The following is a 24,952-nucleotide window of genomic DNA, read 5'->3' on the forward strand; positions in this document are numbered from 1 at the left end:
ACCATCGACGATAGAGAAGAACAAGACGTGAAAGAAGTCAGAGAACCTGAGAAAAAAGTTTGATATTTTCCTCACATTTTTGGAATTTGTCAAAGTGCGATTGTTATTTAAGTTTTTTTCTGGTAATTTTACCTTTGAACGTCAGTTTTTTTGTGTTCGTCGGGTAGTTTTCTAATAGTCCATAGGTTCGTCGACGAGGATCGCCAGGAGCGGTTCTCCGAAAGGTGGAAAGCGGATATTATTTTTGCCGAGCTGGTTTCATTTGCCCTTTTCCTACCTGAGTTTGCTGTTCGTTTTTTTTTTGTTGACGGAACAGTAGTTCTCAACCTGTGCAGCTACAAACATCGAGCTTCCGCCGCACCCGCGCCGAGATCAACAAGAATGAGTTTTCTATTGTAAGTAATTCTCACATCTATTAACTTTAAAATATAAGGTACACCGGGGCAAGTGCAAACTGCTGTTAATTTTTTTTCTAGAAATGGTTGTTTTGGTCTAAACGAACAAATTGACATAGATAAACCAGGGTGTCCACTCATTGGGTAAAAAGTCGGGATTTGAAATCCATCGGGAAAAAGTCGGAAATCGGAAATTTTTGACTAAGTTCACGCAGCGAAAAGATTTTTATTTCAAAGGAAAGTGCCGCAAAAACAAAGGATTTTTTCCTTTGATTTTGGGATAAATAAAAATTCCTTTGATTCAAATGCAATTTCCTTTGTTCCAAAAAATGTTTCTTTTGAATAATCTTAGAATCAAAATATTAATGTTTTGAAACAAAAAACAGTTCCATTTGATGCAAAGTTTTCTCGTTTGCTGCAATGTAATTTAGATTTAGATTTGAAAGGATTGCTTCATTGAACCATTTTCCTTTTTTGTTCCAGTTGGAAGAAATATTTTCTGTTGTCTGAAGTTCCTATAAGTAATTTTGAATAATAAAAAGAAAGAATTTACATTTTAAATTCATTTTTATTAACAGAATTAACACTAACACTGGTTCACTATAATTGAATCATCCGGTCCTAATTTTGGCCTGAGGGCATTCTTTTAGGGCCGCTTAATAGAATTCAAAAACGCTTACTCAGCTCCATCATTGATATAAAGTCCGTTCTATGCAGCTCAAAATTTAAGTTCTTATTGATACTTTCAAGTTCCAAAACTAGTGAACCTTCATAAAAAAGAAGCGACATGTGATCCCTCTTAATCTAAAATATCTGGCCACATCGCCGAAAGCTGGGACAAAGAAATCTTCAGCACCGTTTTGTTGCTCAATGTTCAGGCTCCAAAGTGAACGCTCAGTAAATCCCACAAAACAATATTGAAATTTGATGCCCCTTAGATCGCGATAAACGGTATGAATGACTTGAATTTTGTCAACAAACACATAGGCCGATGACATAGTGAGAGCGATGCGATGCGAATTTGCGAACGCGGCCAATGCGAACTTGAGTGGCGGAACAAATTGACATCTGCTTCGCCGCGTTGAGTATGTCAGGTTTAAGCGATTCACATACATTTTCATCAAATGTGGTTCGCCGCATTGAATCGCATTCGCCGGTTCGCATCGCATCGCACTCACTATGTCACCGGCTATAGTTTTCAAACTACGAACACGAACCACCAGTGGAAAAAATTGCTCCTAAACATAAATTCATATGACGAGTTTAAAAATTATTTGCTTGAACCACAACAGCAATCACAATACTCTTCTTGGTTGAGTTTTCAATTAGAAAGCTAAAGCTCCACGACAAAAGCTCGGATCGATTGGAATCGCTTTTGACAGTTCTTTTGTATCCATTGGAATTTTGTGTTTCAGCCGTCGCTTCTCTTACATATAGGTTCACTATTTGTTATTTATTTCTGATCAACGGATCACATGTTGATCCAAATGATATCTTAAAATTAAAGTTAAAAACAAAACATTTCAATCTAACTATGGGGTTCTCAAGGCCCTAATCACTTTTCTTCGGAAAACATCCCTCGAAATGTCGAAGTCAAAATGCTCCGAAAAACGGTTGAACGATTTCATTGCACCGCTGTTAGCTCCGTAATTGTTCATTCGAAAGGGAATGTACAATTGAAGATCCTGATTCCTAAATCCACAGGGTCGTACACTAAGCGGAATATCCTCCAGAAGCGTGGGACAGTCGATTCGCGATGTCAGGAGGTCGGCGACAATTGAGGCATGTGTTGCTTGTCTGCGGGCTTGAAGAGTGTCGATATCTATGAGGCGGCATCGATTTTCGTAGCTGGGCAAGCGAAAGGGGTCTTGCCAGTACAGGTGTCTAAGGGCATATCGCAAGAATCGCCGCTGAATGGCCTCGAGCCGATCGACACCGTTCTGGTAGTAGGGACACCAAACAGCTGAAGCGTATTCAAGGATGGAAAATCTGAATTAGTTTTTTTTTTCTGTAACCGTAGATTTGTTACTTCATCAGTTATCAACGATTGATTTCGCTGAAAACTGATACATTTTAAAGCTTATAAACTCCATACCACCAAAACGGAAGGTGATAGTCAAAATTTGACACAAAATATTCGAGTTCAGGACGCTTAAATCTACCAAATCAATCATTCAATTATAGGCATCGAAATGCAGTTCCTTTAAGTCATCAATTAAATTCTTTTTTTAAATCTTCTTAGAATGGTTGAACGAGTTTAATGAAAAAAAAAATCCTTCTAAAATTAAAAAAAAAACTAATCTTTTTCTTTTTCATATTTTGTTTAAATCAAAAAACAGAATTTTCTAGTAAAAAGTTTGTCTTCGTTTTTCAAATCTGAATTTTTGAGTTCTGAAAACATAATCTTCTGCCTTTGAAACTGAATTTTCAATAAGAAAAACTTAATTTCCACTTTCTGTCATTTTCAGGACCCAATTTTCCAATTGATAGCGACAAAATATTCAGATCTTAAAATTTTAAACTTCAAAACTGTCGATTAAAAATTTATAAAAGTTTTTCTTATTTTTATTATATTAAATAATGTTTTTTTAATCGACCATGATTTTTAATTTATCTTATCTAAAGTTGATTTGATTCAAAGTACCAACTTCAAAGTTAAATTTTAATGCGCAATTTTAACCAAATTTTTATCATCTTTGTTCTTTGAATATTTACAACAAAACTTGGAATTCATTATTTTTATTTCATCAGTTTCAATTGATAATTTCTCAATCTGTAATTTGTGAATAATTGAACATGTTTTATTATGAATATACGAATAAAGTTATTATTTTGAACTTCATTAGTTTGTTTGCCTTTTATTACTGGACAAATTTTTATATAGAAAAGGGATTTATCTTTGACTTTGATCACTGGCAGTCTTGAAAAAAATTTAAATATATTCTTCTTTTTATCAAATAAAATTTAATTATGTTTTTCCTAATCGGGATTTCACATTTCTAATCGTGATAATTTTTCCAAATTCAAGATACAGTGGTTTTTTTTAAATCAATCCTTCCATTGAAAATGAAGAAATATTGATTTCAAATTTGATATCTAGACTGCTTAGAATTTATTTTCAGACAAATTTCTAGTTCAGAATAAGGAACATAATTTTGAATGATTTATCAATAACTTACGGGAAATAGCATTGGTTTGGTTTGGAACATTCATCTTGATTCGTTTTGAAAATGTTGATTAATTTTATTAGTAAAATGTATTATTTTTTGAGTTTGTGTGATAATTATTAGCAAAAAAAAGGTTTAGAAATCAATTTACTTATTTCTTGTGTATTTTTGGAATTGTTATTATTTTCGGCTAAATTTAAATTTCGAAAACCCCCCCCATGGACGGGTCGTTCGCACGGGCCTGGGAAGGTGGCTCTAACTAGCGAAGCTTGAAAAAATGAGCCGAATAGGGGTCAGCAAAACATTCATAAAACTTTTTAAAAAAGCAGCTGGTATCCCGTCTGGGCCCGTAGAAAAGGAGTTCTTAAGCTTCGCTGCTGCTCTAGAGATGACTGCTTCCTCGATTTCAATACCATTTATTGAAAAGCCCAATGGCAAAACGTTCCTGAAAGCGCTAGTCAAATGTTCTGGGGATGTTGAAGCTGATGTGAAAATACTGGAAAATTTTTGAGCGAAGAGATCGCAGATTCCACGGCCAGAGTTCGCCGTCATGCCGTCCAAAAACATGTTTGAAGGTATACCAGGTTCTTTCCGCTGACTATTTACGTGTTTCCAAAAGGATTTTGGGCAAGACTTGAGGTTACGTTGTACGCGACGTAGATAGTTATGGTAACAACGTTCACTGGCTTTTTTTTATAAACGGAGTTAAGTTTACGATATATATCCCTAGTGTAGGATGATTTTTGCTTCTTGGAGTTTCGAAGAGCACATCTTTTTGCCGTCTTCAGTTGTCGCAGTTCAGTCGTGATCCAGGGGATTCGCGTGTTTCCACCGCTAGAGCGTTTTGGAACGTGGCGATCGATGACATAATTCAGAATGTGTGAAAAGGTATCAGCTGCAGCGTTGGGATTTGAAAGGTCAAGCTCAGATACCCAGTCGATAGTGCCCAGAATGTTCAAGATGTCGTCGAAGTTAGCGTTCTTGAAGTCAAGGGAAGGTCGCTGGTTTCTCTACTGTAGCGTTCAGCCTAGTTACTTCAAGCCAATAGAGCAGGGTGATGTGGGACTACTTTAACAAGCGGTGCAGGAGCGAAGAAGAAGAAGTCGTTTGTTTATGTTTGCATTTCATAGTCCTTAATTTATCAATACTGATGTTATGAAATCGCTTGGTACATCTTTGTACCTGAAAATGATCACATTTTCATATGTGATGAAAGAAATTAGAGAAACATGAACTATCAAAGAACGAAAGAACATAAGCCGTAAATATCATGAAAATTTCGAAAAAGATACAACGGCTCACCGACAGGACTTGAACCTGCAATCTCCGCTTCGGTACAACGGCGCGTTAGCCAATTCCACCACGGTGAACGTGATGGAACCGGCGAACACGAGCAATCGAGCTCTGCCGATCAACTGCTGGACCTTCTATCGAAACACCATGTATATCCCGCATGTGATCTTTCCCTCTATTGATCTCTCTTGTTTCTCTAACCCCACCCATCGACTCGGGATTTTAGCCGAACGAGCACATGGTCGATTGCTTCGGGTTTGCCGCAACTTACGGTCAGATGAAGAAGCAATCAGTGCCGCTCAAGGTTCCGAGCAGACCAGTTACACAGGGAGGTGTTGCTCTGTTGAAATCAATACTGATGTTATGAAATCGCTTGGTACATCTTTGTACCTGAAAATGATCACATTTTCATATGTGATGAAAGAAATTAGAGAAACATGAACTATCAAAGAACGAAAGAACATAAGCCGTAAATATCATGAAAATTTCGAAAAAGATACAACGGCTCACCGACAGGACTTGAACCTGCAATCTCCGCTTCGGTACAACGGCGCGTTAGCCAATTCCACCACGGTGAACGTGATGGAACCGGCGAACACGAGCAATCGAGCTCTGCCGATCAACTGCTGGACCTTCTATCGAAACACCATGTATATCCCGCATGTGATCTTTCCCTCTATTAATCTCTCTTGTTTCTCTAACCCCACCCATCGACTCGGGATTTTAGCCGAACGAGCACATGGTCGATTGCTTCGGGTTTGCCGCAACTTACGGTCAGATGAAGAAGCAATCAGTGCCGCTCAAGGTTCCGAGCAGACCAGTTACACAGGGAGGTGTTGCTCTGTTGAAATCAATACTGATGTTATGAAATCGCTTGGTACATCTTTGTACCTGAAAATGATCACATTTTCATATGTGATGAAAGAAATTAGAGAAACATGAACTATCAAAGAACGAAAGAACATAAGCCGTAAATATCATGAAAATTTCGAAAAAGATACAACGGCTCACCGACAGGACTTGAACCTGCAATCTCCGCTTCGGTACAACGGCGCGTTAGCCAATTCCACCACGGTGAACGTGATGGAACCGGCGAACACGAGCAATCGAGCTCTGCCGATCAACTGCTGGACCTTCTATCGAAACACCATGTATATCCCGCATGTGATCTTTCCCTCTATTAGGTTCAAGTCCTGTCGGTGAGCCGTTGTATCTTTTTCGAAATTTTCATGATATTTACGGCTTATGTTCTTTCGTTCTTTGATAGTTCACACACAAAATTTTCGAGGCCGGAATTTAGCAAAATTTTGCTCAAATTTGACCAGCTAGAAATTTAGCAATCAATTTAGCAATATTTTTTCACTAAAATTTTAGCAAACCAGAGAAAAAGTTAGCCGCCGCAATTTTTACTCAAATTTCTAGCAAAATCCGAAGAAAAAAACCGCCAAGAATTTTTATTTACAAAATTTATAATTTTTCCTTTAGAAACGCAGGGAGGCTATCAAATTTAAAATAAAAAAAACACTGATGCTTTCACCTTTTACTTTAATTTATTTTCTGGATTTACACTTGTCCACCAGCGTTGTGAAAACTTTTTCGAACTTTGCCAATAATTACTTTTTTCTGGCGCCTGGATCGGGTTGTTCCGGATGTGGGTAGGTTGACCGTTCGTTTCCGGATGTTTCCATCGTCGGCCAACATTAAGCATGTTCCTTTTTCGGAGACTTGGCAACCTCTTAGGTGAATCCCCGGCTTTGGTGTTGTATTCGCTGGGAGCGCCATCCTGGTAAAAATGGAAAATTTACATATGAAAAACTTAAAAAGTTTGTTTGCGTCTAGATTGGTCTTTACCTGTTTGCTTTCCAGTATAGATCCGCTTGGTCGTCGTCCGCTTGGTCATCAAAATCACCGCTGGCACCGAATTTCCGTAACCGAACTTATGTTTTCTTTTCGGCGGTAAAGGCGGCTGTTATTCAAAAGAAAAGCGGCCAGAAAAATTAGTTTTTACTCAAATCAAGCAAATTTAGCTTTTTGCTAACTCTAAAGTAAAAAAATAGTTTTGCTAACGGGAAGTAACAGCGAATTTTTGCTAAGTGGAGCCCCGAAAGTTTTGTGTGCATGTTTCTCTAATTTCTTTCATCACATATGAAAATGTGATCTTAATTTATCGTTTTTTTAATGTTTCTATAAGTTTAAAAATTTTAAATTTGTAACGATTGTCCTTCTAAAACGTAGCCTACTAGAAAAAGCTTGAAGTGTTCCGGTAAAAAGATACGCTAGAGCAGAATACTGCTTCGTCGAAATAATTGTAATCCCGCCTTAGCGAAAATGGTTGACTGCTGCAATTTATGTGCAACATCCGTTCCTCGAGAGCTAGCCATCACCTGTAAAGGGTTTTGTAAGTCTACGTTCCATTTAAAATGCGTTAAAATTTCCACTGAACTGCACGAAGCTATCAAGCAAAACACCCAGATTCGTTGGATGTGTGTTGCTTGTAACAAAGTGATGCAAAACGCAACTTTCACAGCCGCATTAGCATCCACCAATGCTGCTGTGCTGCAAGTGGAAGTACAACACAATCGGATCCTGGAAGAGCTAAGAAATGAAATAAAAATAAATAGCGAAAAAATAAATGCAATTCTCGATATAACTAACCCTCGTACACCGAAGCGCCCGGGAAGCTTCACAATGCCGCCTCCCAGCGCAAAACGTAATCGTACGATTCATAATTCGAACCCTTTCCAATCAACTCCAAGAGTACAAACCGAAGGTAGTAAAGTTGATTCGGGAGGTTTGATCAAAATTGTTAAAGACAATCCGAAATTCTGGCTGCATCTGTCTAAGTTCGACCCTCAAAAAACAGTTGATGATATAATTAATCTGGTCAAATCGAATTTGGGTATTGATTCCGAAATAGAAGCTGTTAAATTGGTACCTAAGGGAGCGCGTTTAGATGATTTAACTTACGTGTCATTCAAAGTTGGAATAAATATCGAAAACAAGGAAAAGGCCCTTTCCGCCTCGACTTGGCAGAAAGGAATTTATTTCCGTGAATTTGAATTCAAATTCACTCGCAGAACAGATATTTTTCGATTCGGTCCACAAAATGCCACCAACGTCACCACCGCCGCTGTTTCCATCGCTCAACCAACAGTCAGCGATAAACAGCCAATCGTCGATTCCTTTTTGCCACGGCGCACGGATCAAACAATGCAGCTATCGTTCTGCCAGCAATAACGTTTCAGCTGATAGTTCCTCTCGGTTTCGGGCTCGCATTAATCCGCCTGTAATTAGAGAAAACAATTGCTCGCTGACCAAACAGAATAGTTTGAGTATATATTACCAAAACATGAACAGCATTCGCAGTAGAAAGAGACTCGAGGCTGTTTTTTTGTCTGCGCTTGAAAACGATTATGATGTATACGCATTCTGTGAAACAAATTTGGATGAAACTATCAATGAACGAATGATTTTTCCTGGAACGTTTTCAACTTACCGCTGTGACCGCACATCTGCGAATTCAGATAAGATTTCCGGAGGAGGAGTATTGATTGCTGTGAACAATCGTTTCTCCAGCACAGTGATTAATGAATCGATCTGCAACGAAGAAGTTACCGTGAAAATACTTTTGAGCGGAACTGAAATTTTTATCTGCTGCATCTACTTACCTCCTGGCTCAAGCTGTGATCGTTACTGTGCTCATACGGCAAGTATAAATGCGCTAGTTAATTATGCACCGGCTGAAAGTAAAGTGATGGTCATTGGAGATTTCAATTTGAAAAACACAACTTGGTATAGAGATAAAGAAACTGATCTTCATCTTTTGCCGAATAATGTTCGCTTACCGGAAGAAGTCGTCCTTGTTGATGATATGGCTGCATCGGATCTGCTTCAAGTATGTGGAATACCTAATCAAAACAATCGGTTTCTTGACTTGTTATTTACAAACGACGAGGAAAGCTGCCAATTAGAGAAATGCGTACCGCTGATACAAAACGAATTGCACCATACTGCAATGGTTGTAAGTGTCAATGTTGACAAACTGCATTACGCGGACACAGGATCGGATCAGGAAAACAAGGTAATGATTGATTTGAAGCATTTCGATGATGTAGCCGTTTCTCAATCACTGCTGGAGATTGAATGGAATAACGTGTTTATGTCGAATGAAGATTTTTGCGATGATAGCGCTAAACAGCGTGCTCAAAATATGTTCGAATTTTTAAGCAGTCTGGATGTCTTCGATAACGTTGCTGAAAGTTCACGCTCCGTTGAAAGTTCTATTGATTTTAACGTCTTGTCATTCTACTATGTTGTTTACGGCATATTGCTAAAACACTGTAGAACATTCATAGAGAAACCGAATCGAACCAAATATCCGGAATGGTTCAACGCCGAAACAATTCGTCTTCATAAAGATAAGAAAAAGAAATATAATAAGTATCGTAGAAGTAAAACTCAGCCGGATAAAACTGCTTACCGATTTGCGGCCAATGCTTTCAACACTATGCATAGAGCCCAACGTATCACGTATTTAAACGAACTTCAAAGAGATATTCAAACAGAACCGAAACGGTTTTGGAAGTACGTCAACTCCAAACGTAAGACGAATTTAATCCCGAAAAATATTTCTTTCAACAACAAAAAGGCAAATACTTTGGATGAGGCTTCAGAATTATTCGCCGAATATTTTCGCTGTATTTACAGCGTTAACGATATAAATACAGAACTACGATTCCAAGCCGCAACCGAAATTATTCCTGAATTGACAGTATCGATCACCGACATTCAACGAAAAATTTTATTGCTCGATGAGTCCAAAGGAAGTGGACCTGATGGAATTCCAAATTCATTTCTCAAAAAGTGCGTAACCGGCATCGAAGTGCCTTTGCAATTGTTATTCTCAGCTTCAATTCGTGAAGGTCAGTTTCCAAAACTATGGAAGATCTCACATATTTTACCGATTCATAAGAATGGTTCTAAACTGCCTGCTGAAAACTACCGTGGGATAGCAATTCTCTCTGCTATTCCCAAACTGTTCGAAAGCATAATTTACGACCAAATGTACCCATGGTTAGAAAGAAAGATGTCAGATTTTCAACACGGCTTTTTGAAAAAGCGTTCAACAGTAACGAACTTGGCGGAATTCGTTTCTCGCACTACTCAATGGATGATGCAAGGATTACAAGTTGATACCATATATACCGACATGTCAAAGGCTTTTGACGTGATCGACATTAATGCTCTCCTGTCTGTCCTATGTAAAAATGGAATTACCGGTACTTGCCTGCAGTGGATTGGTTCATACCTAACAGAAAGAGTACAATTTGTAAAGCTTGGAAATGCGAGATCCAGCGTATTCTCGGTTAACAGTGGTGTACCACAAGGAAGTCACTTGGGACCCCTTCTTTTCATCACTGTTATGAACGAGTTTCCCGGAGTGTTGCGTGACGTGTTTGTTTTGATATACGCAGATGATCTGAAAATGTACCTTCCAGTTCGAGATCCCAAGGATTGCTTGACTCTTCAAAACGCTGTATATAGATTTTCTGAGTGCTGCAGCACGTTTGGATTGAAAATTAATGCCTCAAAATGTAGCACGATAACCTTCTCTCGAAAGATGAATAACATCTTGCATGAATATCGTCTCGAAAACAGCAGTATCATTGCTAGAAAATCTTCGGTGAAGGACCTAGGCGTTGAGTTGGATGCGGAACTCAATTTTTCAAAACATATTGAACAAGTCGTTGCCAAAGCAAACTCCATGTACGGTATGGTAAGTAGGATTTGTCACGAGCTGGACAACCCTTACACCATTGTTTCGATTTACGTCGGCCTTATCCGAACTGCTATCGAATACGCCAGTATAGTGTGGCAGCCATACTACAATGTACATAAAAACAGAATTGAACGAGTCCAAAAACGATTTCTGAGATACGCCCTAAGGAACCTTGGTTGGCATGACGAAATGCCGGAATATCGCGCATTATGTATGCTGGTAGGATTGGATGCACTGGAAAATCGTAGGAAATCAATCGACGTGTTGTTTTTTAAAGATCTTAACAGTGGAAAATATTTTTCACCCTATTTGTTGTCACAAATCTCACCCAACGAAGGACGTAGCAGTTTGCGCAGTATAAGACCGTTTCAGCTTACAAACCGTATCCAGAACTACGCTCGGAATGAACCTATTTATCGAATGATGGCGCTCTACAACGCTCATGCTAATGTGATAAAGCTAGAAATGTCCAGAGAACAAATCAAAAATAGATTTAAGTTAGTGTATTCTTAAATAATTAGTTAAAACTAGTAAAGATTAAAGGCTGAAGCCTAGGATCAAATAAATAAATAATGATTTTAACATAAAAATAAACACGCAAATTTTTAAATAATCATGGTTCTTACGCGTTTTTTTAGTAACGTGCTTTTTTGCGCGAATTTTTTTTATTAAAATGGATTTTTACGTGGATTCTCGAATTTTGGGGTTTTTTTACGTGGATTTTCGAATTAACGAGTTTTTTTTACGCGGATTTTCGAATAAACGCGGTTTTTTTTACGCGGATTTTCGAATTAACGCGGTTTTTTTACGCGGATTTTCGAATTAATGAGGATTTTTTTACGTGGATTTTTTTATGCGGGGCGAAATACCGCGTAAAAAAAACTCAGTGTACATGGTTTCGCCATGATGCCACGCACCGGATTCCAAACTCGACAAATTGCTCAATTGCTTCTTTCCTACATTTCCTACATATATCGCATCAGAATGGTCACTCAATTACCAAATTACTTATTGAAAAAAAAGTAGCCCAGCTTGGGGGTCGAATGGTGAGATGGGAACACGCTACAACAGACCACGCCTAGATGTTGTTCTAACAAGAACTAAAACTCGATGTGGTGATTTGAATTTGAAAGCACCCCAACACGGAGAAAAAAGTATACACTCAGAAAAATACTATTATGTCTATAATAAGATTCTCTTATAAAGTGGCGCCATAAGAAAAATCTATGAAATTCATAAGATTGTCTTATGAAGCGAATGAATTCTTCAGATGAACACCTGCTTCAATGAGAGGTTGTTGCTTTTCATAAGAGGGTCTTATGGAAACTGAAAATGTTAGCTTTAATGAGAAAATATCGAGATAATTGATGTAAAAACATTCAATTTATTTTCTGGGTTATTTTTTACATATTACTTCATGATAACCATGAGCAGCACATCAATGCCCGATTCTAACAGTCATTCTGCCGCACCCCGTCCCCTTATCCTTTCCGCCGGCGAACATGCTGAAAGAAAACAAAAAAAAACCTCTATAAGTTTATAAATAATTTAACGCTCACTAAAAATAAACTTACCCTTTAAAATAACAAAATCACTTTTAACTTAAAAAAAAACTGGTGGCTCCACAACAGGTTAGTACTTAGTATGTTGACGAAAAAATGACTGATGGAATGAATTTGTTCATTGTATTTTCACAATGCCACTTCTTCTATTTTTCATAAGAACTTCGTATGAAAATTGAAAGAATTTCATAAGACTCTTATGAAAAATTATTTTGGACGCAAAAAAGTGGTTCATAAGACGCCTCTTATGAAATTTATAATAAGATTTCCTCTGAGTGTAGTATTTCCAACAATAATCCACTTATATTCAATATAATTATAGTTAGCCGAGAAGCAATCAGTTATATGATTAATCATATATCTGATTGATTCTCGGCTAACTATAATTATTCAAATTTCAGCAATACATATAATAGACAATCTGATTGATTTCGTACATTTAACAATGTATATAATACATTCTACTATAGTTGTATGATAAATTTTGTGCAATTAAACTATAAATATAATAGATTCAACACGATTGATGTTATACATTCATCAATAATTATATTTGAATCAACTATAATTGATATGATTGATTTAATTATAAATATGATAGATTCAACTATAATAATATAATTGATTGAATTATAAATATGATAGATTCCATTATAATAAGATGATTGATTTAATTATAAATATGATAGATTTTTTTTGTCTTTATTATAGAGATTTTCAACTTTTGTTGGTTCGTCTCTTTAATATGATAGATTAAATTTTATTTCTATGATTGATTCACTAAGGTATATGTATGTATGTATGTTGGTTATCCACCATGGGTGCACGGATTCACCGTTTCTGCCTAAGTATGTGCTCACATGCATTCTTTAGATTATTAAGTTCGACAAATTTTAGAGGGAGGATCCACACCGATTTGCGAGCAGTGCAACACGAGACTTACGGTAGAACACATCATCACAGAATGTCCCGGTTTCCATGGCACCAGAAAAACATACGATATTGACCAATCTATCCGCAACGCACTTTCCAATGACCCAGTGAATGAAGAAAAATTGCTAGAATTTCTCAAAGAATCAAGTTTGTATAACGACCTGTAGGGGGAAGTGTTCCTAAATGCGCATGTTGGGTAATATGCGCATACAGCTGATTGACGATATGGCTAGAGATTCATCATATCTAATCAGTGGAGTTTGAGGGTAATACGCTTTTAACACATGGCATGAAAAAATTAAATTGTTATATAAAGTCGAAAAAATTTAAAAATTCAAACAAGATTTTTGCCAGTTTTATTATAATATATTGAACTTTAATTATTGGGCGTACAGATTCTGTGAACAAAAATTTTAATGGTTTTTCTTCCTTATTCGTCTGGAGATCGGAAATTCAACAAATTGAAGCTTTTGGCAAAGTTGTAGATGATAAAATATTGGAATAAGAGACAGGTTCTGAATGCCCATATCAAGGCAGGTTAAATGCCTATATCAAGAAAAATAGATTATTCTTATAAATTTTTTACTCTCTATCATTTAAACATTGAATCTACGCTCAAATCACGATCTTATAGCGAAAAAAGAAGAACTTCATACTGATCCGATATAAATACAATATGAACAAAATATTACCATGAAATATGACCATATGGCATACTTAACTATGTTTCATGCAAAAGAACTAGTGATGTAAAAAATTTCACCAAAATTTCAGCCTTGACGTATGCTTAACATCCGTTTCTACCATTTTCAACTAAATAATTTCAAAATATTGCAAGTGTAAATGAAATATAGCTTAAAACATAAATATGCGCATTTAGCCCGCCGGTTTTGGAAATTGGCTATTTTGACTTCTTTTATTATAAAATTATTTTCACAAAAACTGTAAGAGATTTTAAAAGAAAAATTGCTCTTACGTATAGAAAACAGATGTCCGCTCATGTGCATATAGTTTTTAGACTCCTATCTATCGGAGTATAGGAGAAAATGAGTGTTTTCCTTAATATGCGCATATAGCCCGCCTCTCCCCTAATTCTTAAGTATATAATACAACTTTTACAGAGGCGAACCAGCCTGCGGCTGAAAACCTCTTAAATAAAGACAAAAAAAAAAGTTCGACAAATCTCCAATGCAAAGGGGGACATCATACCCGGACCCCATGGCTTCGTATGAACTGTTATGGATGAATGTATTGTGTTGATGTAGGTGTATTTTGGAAGAACGAGTCAATCAGGTGGGCTAGTTTACTTACAGGTATACCGGCATCCGTGTATATACCTGGCCAGCTGGCAACTGATTGAACATTCTTATCATATAGTCAGTTTTATAAGAGTAAACACATCTTACCTGTCGGCCATTCGAACCCAAAAGTTTTCTTGCCGATACCGGGAATCGAACCCAGTACGCCTGGCATACCAACACTAGACTCGCGCCAGCCTATCCACTAGACCACATTGGCGCTCGCTATGATTGATTCACTGAGGTCAACTATAAATATTGTACATTTAATTTCGGTTTATATTGGAAGTTATCATATCTGAAGCACTTTTTCGGAATAATTTTATGGCTACGTTTTATTTTCTATTAATTTATTATTTCAGCATTCTGCATCTAGTTCGTTTTAGCCGCCATGATGCTATAAAACCTGACCGGAAATCCCGATATCCACGTCCTGGTGCCTCCGCTGTTGTTCTTTTTGCACCTTGATGCATGGTTGCCCAGGAGATTGTGCGTCTTAACTAATCGGTGCGGAAGACGTCCGTGCTTCTGCACCCGGCGAAGATTGACCTTGTGGGGGGAAAATTTACTCAATAAAGCATGGATCACTACAAATCTGGACGCATTAAAACGGGTCTATCTCGGAGCTATGTAAACGAAATAAAAATGTTTTGTACTTGAAATGTAGGGTTTTTATTGCACTTTAAAGGAAAAACAATAAAAAAATTATTCCGATGCTGTTTTGATGAATTTTCGAACTTTTGGTTGAGTATCACTCATTATAGTTTGAACACCCTATTCGCTGACCTCAGCGGCCATTTTGTCCCACAATCTCTTCATCTCTGTTGCTTCCCGAGTCGTCCTACCATTCTTCTTCATCTTCTGCTTGACAATTGCCCAAAATTTTTCGATAGGGCGGAATTAAGGCAGTTGGGTGGGTTGATGTCCTTTTCGACAAAATCCGCCCGTTGGCCCAATACCACTGTAGAACCTCCTAGCTGTGGTGGCAGCTTGCCAAATCTGGCGGAAACTTAACTAGTCCTTTGTGAGATCTAATGTACGAAAAAAAAAAGTTTTTCAGGCATTCCTCCTTGTAAATTTCGGAGTCCATGGTCTTGTTTTTCACAAAAACCGGAATTTTTCGTCCGCAGCTGCAAATACCTTGCCAGATCAAACACTTTCTTGCACACTTATCAGCAAAAACGAATTTGAAGTTGCCGGGGACATCACCATGACCAGTGTAGTGCACCAGTGCAGTGGCTTTACATAATTTTTGGCCAGAAAGCTGCCCAAAATCCATCTTCACGTACGTTTCGTCATCCATGAGGATGCATCCGTCGAACTTCGTTGGAATCTTCTTGTATAACTTGCGGGCACGTCCTTTGGCTACTAAATTCTGCTTCAATGTCCGGTTTGGTTGCTTACTGGTCCGATAGGATCGTATTTCTTCGCGTAGACGAATTCTGCTGACGGTGCACCGGTCGGCGTTGAATTTCTTGGCAATGTCATAGTCCGACTACCCTGTGTTTTCCTTGATCGTTCTCAACACCTTCAAATGCAGTTTCTGATTCTTAGGTCCACTATAACGCTTGGTATGAACCTGCTGATCTATAGTACGCATCTCACGGAAACGTTTGAGAACGCTATACACGGTTGATATGACAATTTTTAACGATTTCGCGATTTTTGAACCCGACCACGTCGGGTTTTTGACGTGGGTGTTCAAAATTTATTTTCATCTCGCGGCTTCCATCACGTGTAACTTTTTTGAAACAAAGCGAATCGTAATGAAATTTTCAGCACTGGTAGAAGAAACATTCCTCTACAAAGTGCTGCCAAGAAATTCCAGATCCGACAACTAGGAGCACTATGGTAAAATAAATAGTGCGTCCAGATTTGTAGTGATCCATGCTTTATCATGACATAAATCTATCATACGCTGACTTACCATAATGCTAGTTTCCTGTGGGATCCTGCCAGGATTATGTAAAAGAACGTTGAGACCTACGTCGGTTTCCCGGGCAGCTAGAGTAGGTGTACTTTTCCCAATTCCAGGAACTGGTAGAGGAAAATGTTTCCCCATCATCGGAGAGCGCTTGCGTTTTGCCACCGATGTCAGGAACTATCGGCTAAGCCCCAAAACAGCGATACGATCGCTACAGGGAACACCTATTGGGTCCCACACTTACTATTTTTTTTTTGCTGATGAACACTATAGTATTCAAGTAACACACAATCTATCATAACAATATAGTTTTATTTACTATATTTATGGTTCAATACCTAGAATCAATGATACAATTGTAGTTGAATCTATCATATTGACAATTAAATCAATTATACCACTACAGTTGAATCTATCATATTTACAGTTGAATCAATTTTACCACTACTGTTGAATCTATTATATTTATAGTTGAATGCCTAAAATCAATCATACCATTGTAGTTGAATCTATCATATCTACAGTTGAATCAATTATACCATTACAATTGAATCAATTATATCATTACAATTGAATCTACTATATTCATAGTTGATTGCATAAGGTCAATCAGCAGTTTGTAGTTGAATCTATTGTATTTAAAGTTGAATGCATAAAATAAATCATACAGTTGAATGCATTATATTGATAGTTGATTGCGTAAGGACAATTAGAAGTTTGTAGTTGAATCTATTATATAAGAAGTTGAATGCGAAAAAATCAACGTAATTCATATTTGAAGATTTAATTTATCGGCCTAGCGGTGAAAAGTGATGTCCTTTTTAGTAGGGACATCTAAAGATTATGATTTTTTATATAGGTGGATAGAAGGTTAGATGAAATGAAAGATGTTGAAAATGAGCGGGTAGAGTTTATTTAGAAGCATATCATCACATATCAAATTTTTGTTCCTCACGGGCTTACTACTATGAAGCGGTAGATACAGATAGAGTTGCATCTACCACCACACATTGGTAGGCCAAGCGTGGTCCGCCCCACAAGGGAAAACTTGCAGTTTGTCCGCACTGCAAGTTTTTCATAATCTTTAGATGTCCCTACTAAAAAGGACATCACTTTTCACCGCTATGCCGATAAATTAAATCTACAAATATAAATTACGGTGATTAATCCTTCATAAAATTGAAATAACTTTGGCCAAAAAGAAATAAAAATCAACTGCATTTCGATTATTGGCATAACAAGCTGAAATAATTGGAACAACTGTCGTCTTTTTTCTCCGTGAATACACTTTTTGTGACTTAGTAAATCCCGTTTTGAGCACTTTTGTGTCCATTATGTGACTTAAGTCCCATACAAAGTACATATAAATCACTTTTGCAGCTTTCAAGTTCATTAATGAGTACATATAGTTCACTCATGGGAATTAGGCAAAATAAGTCACATACAACGTACATATAAATCACTTTTGCAGCTCTCAAGTTCATTAATCAGTACATAAAGTTCACTTAAGGGAATTGGGCAGTTGATTCTCTTTGTCAGCCAATATGTAACTTTCAAAGCCTTCATTGGATTAAATGTGTGACTTTTGGTTGCTTGGGTAGTATTTCAAATATTACTGTTATTTTTTTTTTATTAATTCTTAAAATATATATTTATTAAGGCCGTTTACTTTCACAGTATTTTTGTGCCGAGGGTTTCCACTTAATACTAAATGAGGAGTAAGGTAAAGGGTAAAGGGCAAGGATATTGGGGAAGGATAGGAAGAACAAAATCACTTTTTGATGTCGATGCGCGATCGACTTCGAGTTGCTCGAGCTCCTCCTGCAGGGATAGAATTGGGCTCAGTGTTAAGCTCATCATCATGTGCACATTCACGAGTTGAAGGTACTTGAGATGAGGGCTGAAGCAAGGCGGGGTTTCGTTTCCTAGGGGGCGATTCGAGCTCCAAATTGCTCGTTGCCTTTGGAGCTTCGGCTGATGGTCGTTGATGTGATGCAGTGTTTTCTATTCTCGTGCGTTTCTGTTGACTGATCTGCTGTTGGTTTTCTTCTCGTTGTTGCTGCTGTTGGTTTGATTGTTGCGGTGGTAGATGTTCGGTTCGGAGTGTTTTATCATTCGGCTGGGCAACGTTTAGCTACTTGTGCGTAGCTCGTGCTGCTGCTGTTGGTTTGGATCATTTGTCGAGCTGTGACTATAGGTACATTTTGGTTGGTGCTTATTTTTATCGCTGCCGTTTCAGCTGCCCACAAAGGGCAAGATCTGTCGATAGGACCATGATTTCCTTTGCAATTGTGGCAATAGCTTGGAGATGTACAGTTTTCTTCTTCGTTCTCGTAGATCTTGGAGCATTTTTTACAAGTACGTGTCTTTTGTTGGCATTTATTTTTTGGATGACCATATTTTAAGCATTTCTGTCGTCAATGCAGGGGTTGTGAGTAGTAAGGACGAGTACGAACTCTTAGCAAACCAAAGTTAATAAACTCTGGAATAATTGTGCTGTTTATTGATAGTATCAGTGTAGGTGTGTCTACGAACCCTGAAGCTGATTTCTTGGTGATACGTCTAACGTCTATGATTTTTTGTGGTGCTAATTCGGTTTGTAATTCCTGGTTTTTCATACCATCCACTTCTCTACAAGTTACTACACATTTTCTTTGGTTCAAATGAGGATAACACCCAATAAAAATCGGGGTACCACCCAAATGGGTTAATTTAGCAAGTAGCCTTATTTGGTCCTTATTCCTTACTTTCAACCCGTACCAGTTATTCTTGCGCTCAACAAAACCTCCTTCAATAGTCCCAACATGATCCGCGATAAATCGAGATATCACAAAGGGATTTTTGGGCAGCTCGTGTCCTTCCGCAGCTTTAAGGATTAGGTAGTACAGTCGACCGTGTAGGTTCTGGCGGTCTAACCATTCCGGAACAGTTCAACCGGGATAATCCCCGGGCGATGGGCTCATCGCGAGCAAATTGGTAGTCTAACACCAGTTAGAAAAAAACTTATCATTTGCCTTTAGTCTCAATATCGAGAGAAAGAAAAAGCCGTCCGATACCGACGAAGGCGGAAATAAAACTGTGAATATTACTGTTATTCGTTATATATATTTTTTTCTTTTTTGATAGGAGTTTAACCCGTTAAGGTCATTCTTCCTCGACGGTTATTCGTTATATGAAAATGAAAACTAGAACAAAATTTCGAATAGTTTTCGTACCAGTCAATCTCGATCCTTTGACGTGTTGCCCGCACAAGCGTATTTAAGTGCCGCTTAAATTCCGCAATCAACGGAAGGATTTCTGGCAACCCTGCCGTAGTGATTGTGTTTACATTTTCATCGGAAGAAAATGTTGTATTTTTTTTGAAATTTTCGAGTATTTCAATGTGATTTTGTATTCGTTCCATTCTTTTAAGTGTTTTGCATCAAATGCAATAGATAGTTTATTCGCGTTGTGATTGTAAAGTGCAGAAATTGTATGCAAAAATAAGAAAACCATTTCTCTTGTTCCACTTTCCATTTTGTCCCCCGGTGATGAAAGCGTGAGCCTTTTCGTCATTCGAGCTTCGTCAGTTTGTGCAAATGATGGTGTGAGTCTTAGATACAGGGTAGGTTCCCCGCGATGCGTTATCAGTAGTGCATGAAATGAAACGCTTCCAGAGATTAAAAATTCATGAGGTTAATTTTCATGGTTATGAAAATTGAAAATCTACAGCTGATTTCTAAATATTCGAAATCTGATCGATCAAACAACGAATTGCAAGATAAGTATACATTTCATTATTATTATGTTATCTGAGTGAACTTGTGGAAGATGTCGGTAATGAAGCCTTTTTGCTAACCGTTGGTAAAAAAGCAAATGTAGATAGCGCTAGTAAAGCTCGAAACTGCTGACATCTGGTGAATAAAAGTTTTCATTATTCACCGACATCTAATGAGTAAATTTTTCTGTTATTGACGTCTGGTGGAAGATTCGAAAAACATAACTGATTCATAGTTGAAAATTAAGATATAAACTTAACTTTTAAAGTCTGGTTTCTGCAAGGAATAGCGATATTATACAGATACAACAAAATAAGTAAAAAATTGCACTCAAACATGTGATTTTTAAATGACTAGGAATACTAGGATAACTCTCAGATTGCCATGGAGCATATGATGTAAATGTGATATGGTGCTACTGTAATATTTGCAATGAAATTGAAAAGACTCGTCATTTTGTCTTATAACAGATCAGTTACAGTAAGCCTGAGGTAAGATTGAGCGAATAAACTGTGAATATCTGTGGTTATTTTATCTTCAACAATTGTAACTATGTTCATAATATTTATAATATTATTTTTTCAGCTCCATCGATCAATATTAAATCCTTTTTATTTGTTATTTTTACCCATCATATTTATCTATTAGTTCATAGTTTAGTAAAAGACATATTTTTTTTTACCATCCACTAAATACACGTCTATCTTGTATTGGGTTTTTTAGGGTACTAATTAGAAATAGTTGCAATTATATCTATTTAGTACTTGGATGTGCCAACAATATAAGATGGAAAGTCTAATCATAATCGCATGACCCATTTGGACATGTGGCTGTGATTGGGCGGGGCTTATTGACAAGGAAAGTTACCTCGGAATGCGCAGCTAGGTCTCTGTCATTCTGAAATGGGTTCCTGGAATTGCAATAGAGCTAACACCACCAGCACGCGCAACTGAACAAGTTTAATCAAGTGGATTAAAATTGATTCTTTTGTATAACATACCTGCCAGCTCAGGGGGTCGTTGGTTGGATCATACACACACACACACACGCTTAAATTCCGCAATCAACGACAAGAATATGGAAATATCCGAACTCAAACAATTGGTAGCCTTTCTCATCACCCTAATTGAGAAACTCACAAGCCAAGTGAAAAACAAAAAACAACAGGACCCAAGATCACACGAGGAATCTGATAGCGACACCGACATGACCAGTAACAGCTCTACAGTTAGCACAATCTCTACACCCAAGCGCTTTTGGAAGTCATCCTCCGAAGACTCCCCCACCGGAGGAGACCCCATAAAAAGCCAAACAAAGGAACGACCCAAGAAAAAACGATCGCGCGGTCCGAAAAATCAAACTCTTCCATCCACTCCGCAACCCACCCAGCCAGGTAAAGGTAAACCACCAGACCCCTTCAAGCAGTCCGGTAAGTCACAAAACCAAAACCGTTAAAATAAACCTATCCCAAACAAATATGCATACACCGTCAAGCACACTAAATAGAATGCAGAACCAATCTTACAATACCACCATGACTAACAGACCCGCTCAAAAAAATCTTAAAATTTTGCCATCCAATGGAACACTAGAGGCCTCACAAAAAGACTTCCCGATATTCAAGTCCTCCTTTCAAATGCTTCACCAACTATTTTTGGCATCCAAGACATACTAACGAACTTCAAAATCCCACAAAACATCATAAAAGGATACAATCTACATACGACATCCGACACATCATCGCGCCAAGGCACCGGTCTAGCCGTAAAAATCAACACCCCCTACAAACTTCTCAATATCAACACCACTTTAAACGCAGTCTGTGTCAGGCTGATGACATAGTAGGTGATATGAAAAAAACCTAGCAATTGCTTTTGCTAAACTAAATCGAGCAGTCGCTTAAAGCAATTGCTTCGGTTGATATGAATAAAGTTTTTTTTGACAGCTGTTTTCTCTGTCAGGAGCTTTCACTTTTAGAACAAGCTAATTTGGTATGAATAAAGCCCAAATTTAAAGTAATCGCTCGACAAATCTCCTAGCAATTGCTTTATTTTCTAAGCATGCTCGGTAGCAGACTTTTCCAATAAAAAATTCTTTAGCAATGTCATGAATTTATTAAATTAGCAATATTACACTTCAATACAATTCAAAACAGCATTTTCAACATAGATAAAGAAAAGTCGAAGTGATAACCTAGCTTTTTGCATATTCCTGTCGTTGTATGAAATGATTCGTCTAAGATGAAACTAAACAAATCAATTAGTAAATATTCCAAATTAAAAAAAATCCGGCTATAGTGGAAGAAGTCGCAATCGGCTCGAAGTTGGAAGAAAATTGTTATAATTTAAAACATATTTCAGACTTCCATATTTACGTGATTTTTTTCTTTCTAAGATTTAAAAAAAATATTTAAATTAAGATGCGCGCCTATTGCCTATTTTTTATACATCGGATTATCGCGATCCGAATACGTGTGGGAGAGCTATGATAAATGTTAAAGTTAGGCCATTTGTTGTTTGACTATATTCGAATATGTATTCATTTTTCTTTAAACATCAACATACGAGCACGCATTAACCAAAAACTTTCCGGTCGTTCTTACACCCACCATCCGCACCGTCGACTTCATGGCTATTTTAGCCGTACTTTTCAATTTTCTGATCGTCTTCTTTCATTTAACTTTAGAAAACTTCAGATTCTGCTGGTTGGATAGCTCTATTTTTCGAAGCAAAAGCTATGTTCTAAGACTTTAGTACACATCCGCTAAGCAAATGTTTATTCATACCAAACTAAGCAAATGCTTTGGGCTTTTACTTTGCTTGATTTCGAGCTAAGTAAAAGCTACCGAAGCAATTGCTAAACCTTATTCATACCACTAAGTGAGAGCGATGCGATGCGAATTGGCGAAAGCGGCCAATGCGAACTCGAGCGACGGAACAAATTGACATCTGCTTTGCCGCGTTGAGTATGTCAGGTTTAAGCGATTCACATACATTTTCATCAAATGTGGTTCGCCACATTGAATCGCATTCGCCGGTTCGCATCGCATCGCACTCACTATGTCATCGGCCTCAGAGTCCACACACCGATAGACATAACCGTCGTGTCTCTCTACATTGCTCCTCAACTGCCCTACCATCAGTTCACAAGTGAAATAGAGTATCTCTTATCCGAGCTTCCACCCCCTTCATCATCATGGGTGACCTAAACGTCCACTCCTCTAGATGGGGCAGTTCCCAGACCACCAATAAAGGCTCTTTTTTGGAAGACCTAGCCTTAAGTCGAAACTTGACTATATTGAACAACTTGCAACCAACCAGAATGGATCCTGCCTCCGGCAATATGTCCGCTATCGGCATCACACTGGGCTCATGGGAGCTCGGACTAAAGATTGGTTGGCAAATTTTTGATTAAGCTCGAACACCCTACACCTAAATCCGCGACCAGACCACGCTGGAAGTACGACGAAGCAGACTGGATAGGATACCAAATGGAAGTCGATAAATCCCTAGCCCTTGAAACATCGTTATGCATTCCCTACTTCACAAAAATACTTTTGGAAGCAGGAACTAAAACATCCCGCGGACCAGCGGCGTCCCCGGCAAGACTGCAGTCCCTTAGTGGGGTCCAAAAGTCCGCTCTGCCATCAAAAAAGGTGGAAATTTATTTATTTATTTATTGTCGTCAATCAATTGTAGACCGTTTCATTTACAAATACGTTTATAACTAGTTATATACTATGGCTAATTAATCCGGAAGAAATGTTTTTTAAGTTTATTTCTGTTCATTGTAACATCTAGATTTTCATAATACATATTATAGCAGGATATCATTCTGTTAATTGGTACATTTTTGGCATAATTTGTTCTGTGACTATTGATATAAAATAAATTCCGGTTTCTTAAAGATCTAGTGGGAGCATAAAAGTTAAGATTTTCTAAAATTTCAGGAGCATTTACTTTTTGAGTCACAGTATCATTTATGAAGGCTATCATTGCAAACTCTCTTCGTTTTTTCATTGTATTTAAATTAATAAGCATGCATCGAGATTCATATGATGGAAGGGGTAAAGTCGTCCAGCCTAATTTACGCAAGGCAAACAACAAGAATTGCTTTTGTACTGACTCAATACGATTTATGTGAACTTCTTGGTATGGAGACCACACTACACTGCAGTATTCAAGGAGGGGCCTAACATAAGTTACATACAAAGTTTTTATTGTGTAAGGATCATTAAATTGTAGACTAAATCTTTTGATAAAACCAAGCATATTACTTGCCTTGTAGATAATATTATTAAAATGGACAACGAAGGTTAGTTTAGAGTCCAATAAGATTCCTAAGTCTCTCACTTGACTACACCTTTCAACTTTATTTTGACCTAATTTTACTGATTCTTGTCTCATTAGTTGCTTTCTCGAAAATGATATTGAGTTACATTTTTTTACATTAAGCTCTAGTAAACATTTTGAACACCAGGTATAAAAACAATTTAGTCCACGTTGAAACACTTCAATATCCGATGGTTTACGTATTTCCAGAAAAATTTTCATATCGTCTGCGTAAATTGAAACATTTAAATCTTTTAAGATGTAGTCAACATCGTTAACAAATAAAATAAACAGTAACGGGCCAAGATGAGAACCTTGAGGAACACCTGATGTTACATTTACAACTGGTGACAGACTTCCTTCAAATCGTACTCTTTGTGTTCTACCAGTTAAATATGACTGGATCCATTGCAAAAGTCTATGATTAAACCCAAGCTTAGCTAACTTGAAAAGTAACAAAGGAATGTCGACCCTATCGAATGCTTTACTAAAATCAGTATACAATGTTTCAA

General features: G+C 37.5%; 1 protein-coding gene and 1 long non-coding RNA gene across 3 annotated transcripts in view; one reads left to right on the top strand and one right to left on the bottom strand.

Moving 5' to 3' along the window:
• Positions 1 to 24,952, top strand: part of LOC129739302 (MOB kinase activator-like 1) — a 37,340-nt gene continuing 12,388 nt past the window's right edge. Inside the window, exon 1 of the mRNA XM_055730710.1 lies at positions 1 to 395. Within this exon, the coding sequence (XP_055586685.1) occupies positions 382 to 395 (14 nt within the window). The 5' untranslated portion in view covers positions 1 to 381. The remainder of the gene's footprint in view (positions 396 to 24,952) is intronic.
• Positions 1,537 to 8,953, bottom strand: LOC129739303 (uncharacterized). Of its 2 annotated transcripts, XR_008735813.1 has the most exons (6): positions 8,701 to 8,953; positions 8,524 to 8,595; positions 8,352 to 8,452; positions 8,199 to 8,284; positions 7,823 to 8,139; positions 1,537 to 2,358 (listed from the first exon to the last, which is right to left on the bottom strand). It is a non-coding gene; the product is annotated as an uncharacterized LOC129739303 (long non-coding RNA). The 2 variants fall into 2 exon arrangements; XR_008735812.1 differs by lacking the exon at positions 1,537 to 2,358 and having other exon boundaries at positions 7,111 to 8,139.

The sequence above is a fragment of the Uranotaenia lowii genome, chromosome 1 (genome assembly GCF_029784155.1).
Source record: "Uranotaenia lowii strain MFRU-FL chromosome 1, ASM2978415v1, whole genome shotgun sequence".
Taxonomy (NCBI): Eukaryota; Metazoa; Arthropoda; class Insecta; order Diptera; family Culicidae; genus Uranotaenia; species Uranotaenia lowii.